Source organism: Ursus arctos, unplaced genomic scaffold (genome assembly GCF_023065955.2).
Source record: "Ursus arctos isolate Adak ecotype North America unplaced genomic scaffold, UrsArc2.0 scaffold_8, whole genome shotgun sequence".
Classification (NCBI taxonomy): Eukaryota; Metazoa; Chordata; class Mammalia; order Carnivora; family Ursidae; genus Ursus; species Ursus arctos.
Genome location: NW_026623100.1, coordinates 7,832,570 through 7,849,621, shown reverse-complemented (window position 1 = coordinate 7,849,621; position 17,052 = coordinate 7,832,570). Strand labels below are relative to the sequence as shown.

The window sequence follows — 17,052 nt, the reverse complement described above, 5'->3', positions numbered from 1 at the left end:
TCTTTCTAATTTGCTGCTTCTAATCTGCTTTTTGATGAAGCATTCTGGGCGCGGACTGCTGCATAACAAAGTGCCCCGGAATTTAGCAGCTTACAGCAAACATTTTATTATAACTCACATATTCTGTAGGTCATGAATTTGAGAGGGGCTCAGCTAGGTGATTCTTCTGTTGCACGTGGTTTGATTGAATTCAAGCAGTGGCACTCGGCGAGTGAATAGACTCTTCTGGGGAGTCTAAGATGGCTTTACTCATATGGCTGGTGCCTTTGAGGGGATTCCTGTGAGGCCAGACATAGCTGGAACTGTAAATCAGACCCCCTACATGTGACCACCCCTGTGAGGTGGTCTCAGGGTAGTTGGACAGCTTACATGGTGGCTGGATTTCCCCAGAGCAAGCATCCCAAGGATGCCAGGTAGAAGCGTTCACCTAGCATCATTCTGTTGGTTAGACTCCAGTCACAGGCTGGCCCACATTCAACGGAGGTGAGTTGGACTCCACATTTTGATGGCTTAGTGGCGCAGTCACATTGCAGAAGACCACATAGGATGGGAGATACTGTTGTGGCCATCCTTAGAAACTATAATTGCCACTCTGAGAAGCGGCAACAGTCATAGACACAGAGAAAGAGGTTCTGCAAGAGAGCTGCCGAGGTTCTTCTGTGAGTAAAATATCCATGCCTTTGTGCCAGGATCTGATTGGCTCTCTTTCAGCTGTTCAGGTCTTTTGTCTTGTTTCCTCTGTCCGAGTTATATTTCAGAGGACAAGTTTTCTGGATGACTGATAATTCAAATATCTGAGGCGTTTACTACATACACTCAGATTATAGGAGGTTGAAAGCCACCTTCAGCTTAAAGGGTATGCTTCCTGTCCCATGCCAGCACAGAGTGTCCAGTTCCTAGCTAATGTTACCCAGCGGGTAGCCCAACAGAGCTAGAACTCCCATCCCCAGGAGAACTAAGAAGTCTTGAGTCCTGGCTCTGCTATTTGCTGGATTTGGGACTTATGCAAGTGAGTTGATGAGATTTGGTGGTTATCTATTAAGGCCCCTGACTTGGTGCTTAAGAAATTGAAGGGCTGAAGCCTAAGTGCAAATTCCAGATGAATTTAGAAACCGCAGGACTTATAGCTGCTGGAAGGGACGTGGGAGCTCTCAGCAGCTCAGCCCTTGTATTTACTTGAGAGATGAAGAAACTGTGACCCAGATTGGGTAAATTGCTTAGTGTCTGTCCTAAGCTCACATAGCTAGTTAATGATAGAGTGAATCCAGCTTCCAGGAATCCTGCTCTATGTGCTTAAAGGCTCTACCATGAAGATGTCCGTCTGAATGAAAGCATCAGAATGCCATGGTAGGCGCTGACTGTGTGTGCATGTATTTATGACTGCGTGTTTACATGTGGAACACACTTCTGTAATATGGATTTAGGCTTCAGGCTTATTGATTCCACTAGGTAAAGTTGAACACCTTTCTAACAGTAACTGGTGTTAGGTAAATTATCGCCTATGATACCCAATGTTCTCCAGCTGTGGGATGGACCTTCAGCAGAACTTAGTAAGAAAGCATACAGTGGAAGCTCTGACTTCTCCCTCAGTTCTGTCCGTTGTGTGCTCCTGAGAAAGTTACTCACACCCTGAGCTTTGGGGTCTGCATCTGTAAAATGCTGACGAGAGCCACCACTTGTCGAGTGCTTTCTCTTTGCCAGCACTGTGCCAACCTCTGTACATATCACATGCCAACTGACCCTCCCGTGCTACATGCCAGGCTGCAACCATCTTACAGATCAGCAGACTGAGCCCTCAGAGGCAGTATGATCTACCCCCTGGCACCGAACCATCCAGCTAGCCCACAGGGGAGGCAGGACTCACGCTTGCTCTATCAGACTCTCAAGTCCATGTGCTTTTCACAGTGCTCTACTGTAGAGACTCCCTAACTCTCAGGACTGCTGCGACATGCAGCTAGACTTCTGAGCTGCCTCCTGGGGTGGAAGGTGACCAAGGAGTAGAGCTTAGGGGAAGGCACATTTGCATTCTGAATTGACAGAAGTTTCTGATCATGTGTACTTTCCAAGACTGGAAGGGTCCGTGTAATTGAGGGGTAAGCTTGGCCATCTACGGAGGATGCTGTGTTTGGGAAGACTGTTAGGGTGGGCTGCTAAGCTTGATGGCTTGTGGAGCCCCCTCCAGCTCCGGGTTCTGGTGCTTCTGCAGAGCAGAGAAGGAGTACCAAGGCTGAAGATTGTGTTGACTCAGATTTGCATTCCACTTTTTCATTGCATTAGCTCTGTGGCCTTGGCTAAGTTACTTAATGTATCTGAGTCTATTTCCATTGCTTCATGTTTATAATGGGGATGATGCACTCTACCAGGCTCATTAGTTTTGTCCTCTGGAATTGCTCAGAGCAGAAAATTCCTCTTACACAAGTATCAGGCTGGGAGGACTTGAAGCCTGGTGGATTCATACCGTGGGTGCCAAGGTCCTCATGGCTGGAGCTTCCACATCAACCATTTTGCAGGAGGATGGCAATTACTCTGAGCTAGAGGAGTGGCCTTGTGGGGGGCTAGCCTTCTAGAGGGCCTGATGCAGGAAGAAGGTAAAGAAAGTGTCTTTGGTTGATGGGCCAGTCTGCTGGGGGCTCTGGATGATTCAGCCTTACTGGGAATGCAAAGTGTGAACAGAGGATTCGAATGAGTGGGGAGATGAGTTGGGTTGATTTACCGTATCTCTTTGTCAATGTGTTTTGGGGCAGAAATTGGCCAAGTCCCAAAGGTTTGACTGGAAAAGCACTTTTAGAGAGAAGGGATACTTGTTGCCAGAAAGTAAAACACAAGAGAGCCTGTAGCCCTTAATGGAGCCAAGTCTTAGCTTCTCTAAGTTTTCCCTTTGAGAATGAGCCCATCATGGCCTAAAGATGGGTCTTCCTGTGCCATGGCTCTCAGGAAACAATCCTGTCTCCCCAGACCCCACCAGGGTCAAGGACATTGAGGTGTTCTCATTCTGACACGGCCATGCAGACCAGAAACAGTCCCACCATGCTGCACTGAATTCCTCAATTGTGGGTGCATGTGTGTATGTTGTGTGTGTGTGCGTGCGTGCGTGTGTGTGTGTGTGTGTGTGTGTGTTGGGGAAACTAGCCTCTCTCTTTTCTGTAGAACCAAAAATAATCTGTGGACAATCCATCAAGGGTTCTTCTTTGTGCCAGTATGTTTTCAAAAAAGCTGCCTTAAACCTGGTCTTATATTTCTCTGCCTCTAGTGTCAGAGAGGCACTATTTATTTATTTATATTTATTTATATTATATGATATTATTTATTTATATTTCCTTATTCCCCCAATTCTTCATATCCTGTGCTTTCCAGAGACTGAGTTCAAAATACTTCTTATTTTGCTTCTGCTTTGAATTTTAAAAAATTTCCAAGCTTCACTTTGATGCAAATATTTATTTTCCCATGGGTGTCAAAAGGTTTTATAACATATGCTTGCCACAACACGTGTCGGTTTTTAGGGATTTATTTTACAAACTGGAGGTGACGAATGGTATGCGTCAGGCCTGATAACTATTTGACTTCATTAATATTCAAGATCTGTCACCTTTGGTTTGCTTTTTTGGATGACTAGACCTCCTGACTCAGATGGACAGCTGCCTACAAACTTCCGGTAACAAGGTGAAAATAGAAATAAAGATACGTTTAATCTCAGTGAATTAAGAGATATATTAAAATATACTATAGAGTAAGATGTTGAATCACTTTAAATGCCTGAAGATTTATCTCTGGAGCTATCATTCTATCACTTACCAATTTGTTCTTAGTCTGCTGAAAAACGTGTTCCTCCGTGCATTCTAAAGTCTTTAGGGGTGAAGTTTGAGGATGTCTGCAACTTTCCTGTGTTCAGGGGAAAAATATGTTTATATATGTGCGTGTGTGTGTGTGTGTGTGTGTGTGTGCGCGCGCGCGCGCGCGTGTGTGTGTGGAGGGAGAGAGAGAGAGAAAGGGAATAACGCAAAATGTTAACAATTGGTGAATCAAGGTGAAGTACGTACTGGTGTTATACCATTCTCTCACCTTTCTAGTCTAATGGAACTTTTCAAAATTCAATGAGAAGGTGAAGCAAACAGCTACACACTCTTAGGCTATACGTACCGTCCGTGATCAGGAGACTGAGCCCAGGGAGCTGGGCTCTGTGTGGTGCCAACAGTTCTTCCCACCTTACTGTGTTCTTTCTCCTTCTTGAACTCGTTACACATTGTTGGTTATTTCCTTCTGCCCGGCCCTGCTTTTCGTCTCATTCCTCTGTTTTCAAACACTAGGTGTATGACTACAAAAAAAGAAAAGAAAAGTCACTCATATTCTTGAAACCAGCTGCCTTTAAAATTTCTTTCTTTCAGTAGGAAGGTCAACTCAGATGCAAGCAGAAATTTCAAATTGTCTCTAATTTAAAGATACATTGAAAGAAAGTAGGGCAGGAGAGGAATGTTTTGCTGCAAACCTCTGCCGAATGACTTCTTTTTCTTTTGAGCCTGCCAAAGACTTACTACTTCCCACACGATGGCAATTTTGGTTCCAGCCTTTTCCTGGGGTTCTGATTATTAAAAATGATCACTACTCTGTGTTTGTGGTTTAATTGCCTGAAGCCACTTCCTGAAGAGGTCACAGTAAAGCAGCTGTTTTGCCAACACAGTTGGAGGGAAACCAACACGATTCCCTTGGCTGCAGGGGTCCCTGAGAGGTGGGGTTGGAGGAGGGCTGAGGGTTGATGGGGAATGGGCATTGCTTGAGGAGGACAACATTTTAGGATTTCGTTCCACTGGAACAGGGTCCTTGTTGAAACACCTCTACTTCTCACCCTGACCCACACCTGTGATTTTGAGAAGAGGGTTAATGTCCAAGGCACTTTGAACACCTGAAACACCTGAAAAGGAAATCGAGGGGCCTAGATTTCTCTAGGACCCTTTCTGCTCTGTAGCTCCGTGAAGCCTCAGCTAACAACTACCCCGGGATGGACACAGCCTGACTTTCTGACATAAAAATAATTTTAAACTTGGTTACAAACCACATAATTCAAGGCTAAGCCTGCACCTGACTTGGGGGTGCTCCCATCCAAAGGGAGGCTGCTCAGATCCCCCTGCCTTTGAGTTGAAATGACTTCTTAGGTCAATCTGCAGAAACTGTTTGAAACTGTTGAGTATCAGAAAGAGGACTGGTGACAACCCTACCTGGAAGGGCTCCTTCCCCTGGGGTCCTTTTCAAAATTTGGAAAGTTTGCATATTGGGATTAGGTTTTGGCTGTGTATGGCAGGAAGCCTAAACATGTAAAAAAAAAAAAAAGTCTAGGGTGGGAGAGCAGTTCCAGGAAGCCAAGACACCAAGGACTCATGCTCCTGTCTTGTTGTCCCAGGGCTGTAAGCAAGTGGCATGCGCCTTGTGGCCCAACATGGTGGCTGCAATCCACCCACCACATCCATACTGTGCCAGCAGAAAGGAAGAGCAGTGGAGACTGTGAAGTCTTTTGAGGAGACTTTTAAGTCAACTTCCCAGGAGAAGCCTACTTTTCCACCTATGTTTTATTGGCCTTAATTCTGTCATGTGGCCACTTTTAGTTGCAAGGGAGGATGGGAAATGTAGTCTTTGTGTGGTCTAGTGATGTGTCACGGTGAGTCAGGGGTTCTATAATTGGGGAAGCAGGGAGGATGGATATTAGAGGGGAAACTAGCAGCATCTGTCATCGAAACTATATTTTTGAAGAGTAAGGGCTTTGGAATCAGTAAGTCCTTGGTTTAAACTTTAATCCCTGCTTACTGACTGTTAAGATATTAGTCAAGCTACATAACCTCCTTAATCTCATCTATTAAATGATCTGTCAAATTGGCATGATATTCACATGATGGGGGTAAAATGAGAGAATAGATGCTCAGTGTTCAGCTCCGTAGCTGTCACTATTGCACGTGTCCCTGTGTCACCATCTTTGACTTCATTCACTTATTCGGATCTGTGGTTTTGGTTATAAATGTGTATTTGATTTCAACTTCTTTCATATTCTTTCTAGAGAACCAGTGAGTCTGGCTGGGACCAGTACAGTTGGGGACATGAGACGCTAATGCGGGTGCAGAGGACAAGCAACTTGGTCAAAGTTGATGTGACGTTTATGCTAATCAAGTGGCCTGGTTAACCTGAGGCTGGGGTTAGTGGTTAAAGTTACAGGAAATATTTGTGTTTCAGAAACGTGTGAATGATAGGACCGTGCAGAAGCAGGAAGAGTTTAGGGGAAACAGCTCCGGGGCAGACACCCAGCTAAGGGGAAAATCTCAGGTCATTCACTACCCACTCCGGCTCCTCATCATCAGAGGGGGCGTTCAGACTGCAGCTCTGAGCACATGGCTTCTAATGAGCGAGGGTGTCTAGCATGCAAGGGCTACTTCCTCAGTTTGCCAACCCTGCCCTGGCTACTTAACGGCCGTTGGGTTTACTTTGAGACATTCAGAATGATATCTGTTCCAGGAACAGGGAACAAGTTAAATTTTACGGAAATTGGGGAGGGGTGGTGGGAGGCAATTTTTTTTCTTTTTTTTTCCTGGACTCACTCATCACTACCAAATCTCTGCTAGGTTTCTGATCATAAATATTCCCTGGTATTTTCTGGAACTGGATATCTTGTAGGCCTTTAGGGCTATGAATAAGACCAGGCCTCTGTTCTCAAGGCTGTCTCCAGCCTTGGGGAGCCAGACAAGAAACAGGCATGGTAAGTGTCTTGGTTGTTCCCACGTGTTTCCTCTCAGGCCTAACTTGGGACTCCTCCCCCTAGAGGTGAGGGTAATTTCCCCACCCTACTGATGGCAGCTCTGGCACGGGACTTGCTTTGGCCAATGGAATGTGGGGCAGACCGGAGTGAGCTCGTTCTGGGCAGGGCGTGGAGTGCTCTTGCCCACATTGCTTGCGTTTTTGCCACAGCACAGAGGAGGATCCTCTCCCAGGCAGTCATAGGTTCAGGGAGGATGAGGGACACATGGAGCCGACTTAGACCCCACCAAAAGCCTGGAGCCAAGCCTAACCCAGCCTGATCTAGGTCAGCCAACCCCCATCCGATCCACAGACTTGAGAGCCAGAATCGTTTTACCCCATTGGCCTGATCACCATGGCAATTGTTTTACACATTTCAGTGTTGCGGTGGCTTGCTGGCAGATTGTTGTGGCATCGGTGAGCTAATACAACAGGTACTTACGATATGGTGTGAGAAATGCAGGGGGGTACAGAGGGCACCTGCGGCTCTGGTCTCGGGGAGGTATGTGGCTAGGAGTGCTTCATAAACTTGTGTAAGTTAAACACTGTTTGGACCTTATTTTGCTCCCCCCGCCCCGGGATGCTCTACACCAGAGAGTTAGGGTTATAGGTAATCCGTCAGTGTATGTTGGACTTGTACGTAAAGTCAGAGCTAATCCATAAAGACAATAGGAAAAGTTCTCCAACAAGTAAAATAGGAGGACCTTTTGACTTCTAGTGATTAATTCACTCACTCATTCATTCATTCATTCATTCATTCAACAAATAGAAGTTAGGGATACAGCTGTGAATAAAATAAAGTAGGATCTTTGAGCCCATGAGCGGGCATTCCAGAGGAAGGATACACGGTTGATGATGAATGTCGTAGAGAGCAATAGAGCAGGAAAGAGAAATGTGGAGCATTGAGGCCGAAGGGTGGTGCAGTTTTACACAGGAAGGTCAGGGAAGACCTCACCACGAGTGATGCTTGGGTAGAGCCCTGAAGGAGGAGAGAACTTGAGCAGTGGCCATAGCTGAGGAAAGAGCATCTCAGCCCAGGGCAGGGAATGCTAAGGCGCACTTCAGGAGAAAGAGACAGGATTCGGAACATCTATTCCAAGACACCTTCTAAGTGCTCTGGGGATTTCATGTTTAGCGTGCTCAGTGAATATAGCTACTGAGGAGAAACTCCAAAACTTTGGCGTTTTCTTGTTAAAAAGTCTGGGCAAAAAGGTTTTCATCATCAGGTGAAGCCTCTAGAACCTGCTGCTGGGACCATCTTCAAGGTGTTCTCTCCTTAGCTGTGTGTGGCTCCTGGTGACCCCTCCATATCCTCCTTAGGCTACGGAGTGCTGGACCTGAGATCTCTACCTCCTTTGTCCTCCAGAAGTTTCCAGAAACAATGTTCATCTTGTACATGTTGATAATGAGTATTTCAGCCTTCACCATTCAGCCTGAGGAACACACAGGTAAGAAAGGAATCTTTCAGCTGAAGAGGGCTTGCCTGCAGCTTCTCTGGGGAAAGCAGGTTTATCTAGTGAAGTTTGTTGTTTTCAAAGAGCAAGGTGGGACAGATGCTTTCTCCTGCCCAGCTCCTCTGTTGCATGGTGCTTGCTCTGGCCATCAGTTATTCCTGCCAAAGAGTGAGCCAAGGAAGTGGTGTTTTGCCCTCAAAAAATAACACATGTCTTGTCACAATGAAGCTATTTTTCTGTCTGAACTGAGCCAAGATCTACTTTGAATGTTAAGGAGTCAACAAGTGAAAAACACGACCCAAATATTTAATCATTTTTTGTCACCATGTGAAGCGTAACTTTTCCCACAAAATTTAAATTGTAATGGACAGAAGCCCTAAAGTTGTTTTCGGGAGTTTTGAAGTCATTGTAACAGGAGGGGTTAATGGGGCCCCAGGGTGCAGGCCACTTGTTAGGGGCACGCGGCTTCTTCAGATGTGCCCATCAAAGGAGGTTTTGGACCCAAAGCCTGACTGTGGTCTCCTTGTCCTTTGGTAGCTGCAGAAAACTGCCAATTTCTTGGCAAGCATTTCAAAACTGACTTCAGGGTGGAAGGGGAGCCTGTGGTCCTGAGGTGCCCCCAGGTGCAGCTCTGGTTGTGGGCATCTGTCAGCCCCCACGTCAACGTGACATGGCGTAAGAATGATTCTGATGGAACGATCCCAGGGGAAGAAGAGACGCGAATGTGGATCCAGGATGGTGCTCTCTGGATCTTGCCAGCCTTGCAGAAAGACTCTGGCACCTATATCTGCACTGTCAGGTAAGCCCCCACAACCCCTGGGACTAGGGTAGGGAGTGGGTCTTCTTCCAGAATGGGCATCTGCACGATTCTTCAGTGATGACCTGGATTTCAAAATCTAGTGTATAGGTGACAATCTACCTTTTGTCCTCTTCACTGTTCCTGAATACCTCCTACCCGAGAGCCTTCCCCAGATGCCTTCATGGCTTTTTCTCTCCCTTCATTGAAGTCTTTGCTCAAATGTCACCTGTTCAGAGAGGACTTCCCTAGGTATTTACCTAAACCAGTACTCCTGACACTCTCTCTCTTTCCCCTGCTGCTATTTTCCCTCACTTGACACACATGTGTTTACATATTTAACATTGTCTACCCCATTAGAATGTAAACTCTAGGTCGACAGGGACTTGATCCATTTTGTTCATGCCTGCATCCATATGGACAGAAGAAATTGATGTAGAACACTGGATGAGACTGTAGGAAAGCGTTAATCCAACTGCTTACTGTACGTGTGAGGGGACCAAGCTCACTAATAAAGTGCTCCCAGGTGGTGGGTGTGGAGCTGAGACTGGAACCCACAGCTTCTGATGTGGGGCGTATCCCCCTTCCTCTTTGTCCTTTTGGTTTTTTAAAAAAACATAAAAGTTATCATTTTATCCCTTTTTACATGACAATTCCATGTGGTAAGCGCATTCACATTGTGCAACCGTCACCAGCGTCCGTCTCCAGAACTCTTCATCTTCCCACGCTGCAGCTCTGTGTCAGTTAACCACAGACTCCTCTTCCCCTCCCCAGCTCGCAGCAGTCCCCATCTACTGTCTGTCTCTGCGAATTTGACTGCTCTAAATACCTCATAGGAGTCGAGTCAGACAGTATTTGTCCTTTAGTGACTGGCTTATCTCACTGAGCACAGTGTCTTCCAGGGTCATGCATACTGCAGCGTGTATCCGAATTTCCTTCCTTTTTAAGACTGGGTAATATTCCATTGCATAAATATACCATATTTTGGTTAGCCATTTATCTGTCAGTGGACAATCTACCTGCCTTTTGGCTATTGTGAGTAATGCTGCTCTGATCATAGGTGTACAAGGATCTCTTTGAGTCCCTGCTTTTACTTCTTTTGGGTAAAAACCCAGGAGAGAATTGGTGATCATATAGTCATTCTATGTTTAATTTTTTGAGGAACATCCTATCGTTTGCCACAGTGGCTGCTCCATTTTTCCTTCCCACCAGCCATGTATGGGTTCCAGTTTCTCCACATCTTCACCAACACTTATTATTTTCTGGGTTTTTCTTGGAGAGGGATAATAACCATCCTACTGGGTGTGAACTGATATATTATTATGGTTTTGATTTGCATTTCCCTAATGATTAGTAGTGCTGAGCATTTTTCCATGGCTTTTATTGGCCGAATCTCTATTCAAGTCCTTTGCCCATTTTTAACTTTAAAATTTTTTTGTTGTCTTATTATTTTAAATTTCTTTTAAAAAATGAAATATAATTAACATGCAGTGTTATGTTAGTTTCAGGTGCAGAGTATAATGATTCAACAGCTCTATACATTTCTCAGTGCTCATCACTGAGTATATTCTTAATCCCCTTCAACTGTTGCTCCCATCCCACCACCCATCTCCTCTCTGGCAACCACCAGTTTGTTCTCTGTATTTAAGAATCTTTTTGTTCATCTTTTTGTTTCTTAAATTCCACCTGTGAGTGAAATCATATCGTATTTGTCTTTCCCTGGCTGATTTATTTTGCTTAGCGTGATTCCATCTAGATCCATCCATGTTGTTGCAAATGGAAAGATTTCATTCTTTTTTATGGCTGAGTAATATTCCCCTGTGTGTGTGTGTGTGTATGTGTGTGTGTGTGTGTGTATCACATCTTCTTTATCCATTCTTTAATCGAGTTATTTGTTTTTGAATTGTAGGAACTCTTTATATATTCTGGTTATCAATCCCTTCCCAGATATATGATTTAAAACTATTTTCTTCCATGCCACGGGTTGCCTTTTTACTCTTTTGATAATGTCCTTTGATGCACAAAGTTTTTTAATTTTGACAAAGTTCAATTTATCTATTTTTTCTTTGGTGGCCTGTGCTTTTGATATCCTAGCCAAGAAATCATTGCTGTATCTAATGTTGTAAAGCTTTGCCCTGTGTTTTCATCTAAGAATTTTTATAGTTTTAGCTCTTATGTTTAGGTCTTTGATGCATTTTGAGTTTATACATGGCGTAGGGTAATGGTCCGATTTCATTCTTTTGCAAGTGGCCATCCAGTCTTCTAACACCTTTTATTGAAAAGACTGTCCGCATTCAGTGGTCTTGGCAAAGCTTGCTGCTTCATGCAGAAGGAGGTTGCAGGTGTAGTTAGTGTGGGTGATTTCACACCTTGCCTGGCTAAGTTCTCCTGCAAGGAGTAGGGCAGACTGGGGACTGGTGCTCCCGATCTTCTCTTCAGCTGCTGCCTGTATCCTGCCCTCGGGCTCTGCCCACTCCTACCAGCCAGCTTTAGAGTCTCCGTACATCTCATAAACCTGTTTGATTCAAGGAGAAACTGTACCTATGAGTATTTTCATTTAGAAAGAGAATCGAAGATAGCACAAGGGAATTACTGGTGAATGGGAGAATTTCAGACAATATCAGCCCCAGTCCTAGATGGTGTGTGTGTGTGTGTGTGTGTGTGTGTGGTGTGTGTTGGAGGGGGTGCGTGGGTGTGTTCAGTCCTGTCAGTGAACCCTGCCTAGGAAACAGGTAGGCAGTCTCTTATTTCCATATCAGGGAAATGTGGATGTCTGATTTTACAATAGCTACAAATGCATGGCTTTTCTTTTCCTTTTAGTGGAGAAAATTCTAATGTTTTCTTAAGAAGCACTACTAGGACAACTTAATAGTGTGGTAGGAAAAGAGTGGAATTTGGAATTAGAATGGTATGAGTGTGAATCCTAGCCCTCTCATTTTCTAGGCAGTAGGACCTTGGTCTTCTTACTTGGCATTTATGGATCTCAGTTTTCTCCTCTGTAAAGGGGTTTGTTGGGAGAGTCCTGTGAAATCACAGCATGTGAAGCACCGTAGAAGATGGTTCATATATACATGGAAATGCCTTTTCTTTCCCAAAGGCAATACTTACTGACTACTGAAGTGATACTATGCAAAAATCAGGGAGATGTGAACTGCGTCGTGTTTGTCTTAAAGTTTGTTTTTATAATCTATTAAAAAATTGTATCTAATAACCCTTATTTTATTTTCTATTCTTTTTAAAAAAAGATTGATTTATTTATTTTAGAGCCAGGTGGGCAGAGGAAGAGGGGGAGATAGAGAATCTTGAGCAGACACGCTGCTGAGCTCAGAGCCCGATGCGGGGCTCGATCTCACCACCCTGTGATTGCGACTTGAGCAGAAATCAAGAGTCAGATGCTCAACCACCTGAGCCACCCAGGCGCCCCTTTATTTTCTGTTCTTGTAGAAAAAGAGAGATCTGAGATTGAGGGGCCAGAAGAAATCCCAGGCTCAAGGTTTGTTAGCATGTGTGAGGGTCTCCCTGGCTGATCCCCAGCATTCTCTTCCAGCTCTAAGATTGGGGTTCCAGCAGAGTGAGAATCACCAGCAGTTGCCCTAATACCCTTTGGCAGGTATTAACACAGCCATGTTCCTGTGATTTTTATAATCTTCGGATCTAGAACCCACTTGGCCTTTCTGTTAGCCAGGGTGGGCAAGTTACGCTGCTTAATCAAACAGCCCGCCAATCTCAGTGGCTTAAAACCACAAAGGCTTATTTATCACACATGCAGCAAGCCTCCAAGCCCATGATGGGCTGGCAGACAGTCAGGAACCCAGACTGAAGGAGCAGCCATTATCTCAAATGTTATTGGTTGTCGTTCTGGAAGGAGATATGCTCTAGAGTGTCTTGCTTGGCTGTGGAAACTTTGGCGTAGAAGAGACACACATACATAACATTGACTAGAAAAAGTTGTATAACTGCACCACCCACGGTGGGGCCACGATGTGTAATCCCACCATTTGCTCAGGGTGGGGGAACTGGACATACTCGGTGAAGAGCACTAATGACCACCACCCCACCGTGGGGGGTTGCCACACCACACGGAGAATGTGAGTGGCGATCAAGTTATCCCCCACCCATCAGTCTCTTGAGCTCCTTTCACGGACTGTCTTGCCCACAGGGAATTACCAGATCAATGATGTGAACAGGTTGGGAACTCTTGATATGTGTAGTAAGTTTGGTTTCCGGAGATATTGCCCGAATTTACGGGTTTTCCCAGACTCTTGCTGGGCTTCTAACCTTGGTTTGACCTCTTAGTAGCTCTACAGCCTGAGGAAGTGATTTCATGTCTGTATACCTAACTTTCCTCATCTAAAAATGATATAATGGTAATTCCTACCTCGTTGGGTTGGAGAACAAATGAAATAATATATGTCGGGCACCCAGTACAGGGCCGGGCACGCACCTCTCCCAGCTGCTAGGATGACTGTTTCCAGGTGTGCACTGTTCTTTAGACTTCTCCTCATTTGCGTTTCTTTGACTTAAAGCAAGATGATGTATTTTTCGAGGTGATAGTTAGCTTTCTGCATTTCTTTGTGCATAAAATATTTGTTCATTTTTTTCCTTTTTTTAACCAGACGTGAAATATAGTATTAGATGTTAGCTTGAACTATTTGAATGAATTCTTTGTACTTTCAGGTAGCAAGCTTTTATCACTTACTTCTCTCACGTACATTTTTTGAATTTTGTTCCTTTTTTAGATATAGACTGTTTTACCTTTTGCAGTGCAGGCTCCCCCCTCCTGTCCCTCCTTATACAGCACGCATTCTCATGGTCGCTGTTGATTATGTAGCCAGAAACTTACTTAGCTGACTTAACTATATTTTTATGTGTTTCTGTTTTTTCCCCATGTTTCTATCAATGTTTTGCCTCTGCCCTTTCCCCAGTTCTAAGGTCTTGATAGAATTATGATATTGAGGTTACAGTTAGGTGAACCAAAAAAACCCCCAAATTAAAAACAAACTTGCCAAGTTCATTTCCCCCCGTGCAGTATTGCAAAAATATTTTAGAGATCTTACTCAAAGTTCTCCACAGACTTCTGAAATTTGACTTCAGTTGATAAATGATTTCCAGAATTTAATGGGATTGGGGAAATTATTCTCAATTTCATTTAGCGTTGCTGTTATTTTTGCCTTGTCATTTATTATGCTTTTTTCCCTTGACTTCAGAAATGCTTCTTACTGTGATGAAATGTCCGTTGAGCTCCGGGTTTTCGAGAAGACAGAAGCTTCCCTGCCTTTCATATCGTACCCGCAAATTCTAACCTTGTCAGCCTCTGGGTCCTTAGTTTGCCCTGAGCTGAGTGAATTCACCCATAACAAAATGGACATGAAGATTCAGTGGTACAAGGTACATCTTTAAAAATTGCTACTTTAATTAAAATGTGTTTTACTAGCCACAGGAAAGATATAAAATACCCATTCTGAAGGCAACACATTCACTTTTCTATTTCTGGGTTTTTTTTTTGTTGTTGTTTTTTGCAACTAGTTATTTTAAAAAGGGGAGGGATTAATATGTTCTATTCATCTTTGTGTGGCTTGGGTAAGGGTCCTCAGGGTAGAATTTCGAGAAGCCAGAATAGAAAATGAATGCAGAGTAAGTGACAGCTGAAAAAAATAGCTTTTTGTACTGTCGTTTGTCCATAGAAATGTAGAAAAAAAGAAATGTAGAGAAAACTATTGGTTTAGTTAACAACTGTGTACACATATTAATGAAGTTTTTTAAAGCACACGATAACTGACTTTGGGGTTAAAGGAACAAATATAAACAATTTGTTTTGTTGACTGGTTGAATAAATACTATCAGAGATCACTTGGGTAGAGCGGTTGTGGGCAAACTACAGCTATAACCAGTAGCCACATTGACCTGCCCGACAGCTTAGGATAGTTTTCACTTTTTTAAATGGTTAGAAAAAATTAAAAGAGGGGCACTTGGGTGGCTCAGTCGGTTAAGCATCTAACTCTTGGTTTTGGCTCAGGTTATTTTTTTTTTATTTTTTATTTTTTATTTTTTTAAAGATTTTATTTATTTATGTGACAGAGAGACGGCCAGCGAGAGAGGGAACACAGCAGGCAAGTGAGAGAGGAAGAAGCAGGCTCCCAGCAGAGGAGCCCGATGTGGGACTCGATTCCGGGACGCCGGGATCACGCCCTGAGCCGAAGGCAGACGCTTTAACGACTGCGCTACCCAGGCGCCCCTTGGCTCAGGTTATGATCTCATGGGTCATGAGATCGAGGTCCATGTTGGGCTCCGTGCTCAGCAGGGAGTCTGCTTGAAGGTTCTCTCTCTCTCTGCCCCTCCCCACTGAGCACATGCTTGTTCTCTCTCTCTCCCTCTCTCTAAAATAAATAAATAAATCTTTAAAAAAAATTAGGGGCACCTGGATGGCTCAGTCGGTTAAACATCTGCTTTTGGCTCAGGTCATGATCCTGGGGTCCTGGGATTGAGCCCCACAGGGTCCTGGGATTGAGCCCCACATCAGGCTCCCCTCTCAGCAGAAAGTCTGCCTCTCCCTCTCCCTCTGCCTTTTGCTTCCTCTGTTGTGCTCTCTCTGTTCAGTAAATAAATAAATAAAATCTTAAAAAGAAATTAAAAGAAGACTAGTATTTCATGATATGTGAAAAAGATATAAAATTCAAATTTCAGGGCCCATAAGTACAGTTTTACTAGGGCATGTCCACACCGTTTCTGTAGTCTCATACTGCAAGGGCCAAGTTGAGCAGCTCTTCAAACTTACCAGAAGACAGAGGCCATATGGACTGTAGGCCTGAAATGGTTACTGTCTGGTCCTTTACAGGAAAAATTTGCCAACCCCTGATGTACACAGACCATAGGTTGATACTGAAAAATACAGTTACTTGTTTAAAATTTGATAGAAATTAATCCTTTAATAAAGGAAAGGTCAACCAGTTGACTGGTGTTATAGCCAGAAGATACATACAGGATACCAATGCTAATCATTACTGAGCAGGTGCTGTGTGTAATTCTGTTCTAGATTCCCTGGCATATAACCTAACCAAGTAGGGATTGGTAGTCTCTCCACTTTACAGATTAGGAAACAGAGAAACAGAAACGTAAGGCACTTGCCCAAGGTCGCAGCTGGTAGATGGTGAAGCCAGAACTCCAGCACGGGAGGCCAGGCTCCACACACCACTGCCATGCCGGGGAGCCCTGGAGGTTTGGGGGCCTTGGAAGAACTGGGGTGCTGAGCCCGGTTTGGCTTTTTCTCATGTTTGGGGACTCATGTTAGGAACAATAAAATCTCTCTTTTTCATTCAATATGTTGTAAAATGATACTTATGAGCCACTAGCTGACAGACTATTCCAGTTATGTCTGTGGTCCCATTCAGAGCAGGGTTCTGAGGTGACTCAAGGTTATGTTTGACTGTCGCAAGCTTTCGATCATCATGGTTTTGAAAGATAGGTTCCTGAGAACACTTTGTGCTCATTGGGATGTTTTCTCGAATCCCATTCAACATTTTCTGTTATTGGAGGCCTTGCTCTTGAGGGTTCTCTTAGTGCAAAACCCACAGAATCTTTTGTCCATATGGAAAGTGTGCCCTGGTTCCTCACACTTCGTTTTTTCTTACAAATTTTTCTCCATCTTTACTGACTCCTAAAATTGAAATGATTCTTAAAGTCATTACTCTAACATCATTTTTTCATTTTTCCTGAATATTACTTTCACCCTGAATATTTCTTTCCTTTTTTTTTTTTTTTTTAAGATTTTATTTATTTGACAGAGAGAGAGAGACAGCCAGCGAGAGAGGGAACACAAGCAGGGGGAGTGGGAGAGGAAGAAGCAGGCTCCCAGTGGAGGAGCCTGATGTGGGGCTCGATCCCATAACGCCGGGATCACGCCCTGAGCCGAAGGCAGACGCTTAACCACTGTGCCATCCAGGCGCCCCTGGATATTTCTTCTGAATGTTACGGTCATCCTGACGACACACTACTACTCTTCCCTCATGTTTCCCAAGGTGGTAATGGCCTACT

The 17,052-nt window shown here is 44.2% G+C and overlaps 1 protein-coding gene across 2 annotated transcripts in view; it reads left to right on the top strand.

The window, feature by feature from the left end:
* Nucleotides 1-17,052, top strand: part of IL1R2 (interleukin 1 receptor type 2) — a 34,890-nt gene that overhangs the window by 9,011 nt on the left and 8,827 nt on the right. For both annotated transcript variants that reach the window (XM_026488320.4, XM_026488327.4), the window contains exons 2-4: nucleotides 8,092-8,219; nucleotides 8,763-9,024; nucleotides 14,229-14,409. In XM_026488320.4, coding sequence (XP_026344105.1) covers nucleotides 8,092-8,219; nucleotides 8,763-9,024; nucleotides 14,229-14,409 — 571 coding nt within the window. The remainder of the gene's footprint in view (nucleotides 1-8,091; nucleotides 8,220-8,762; nucleotides 9,025-14,228; nucleotides 14,410-17,052) is intronic.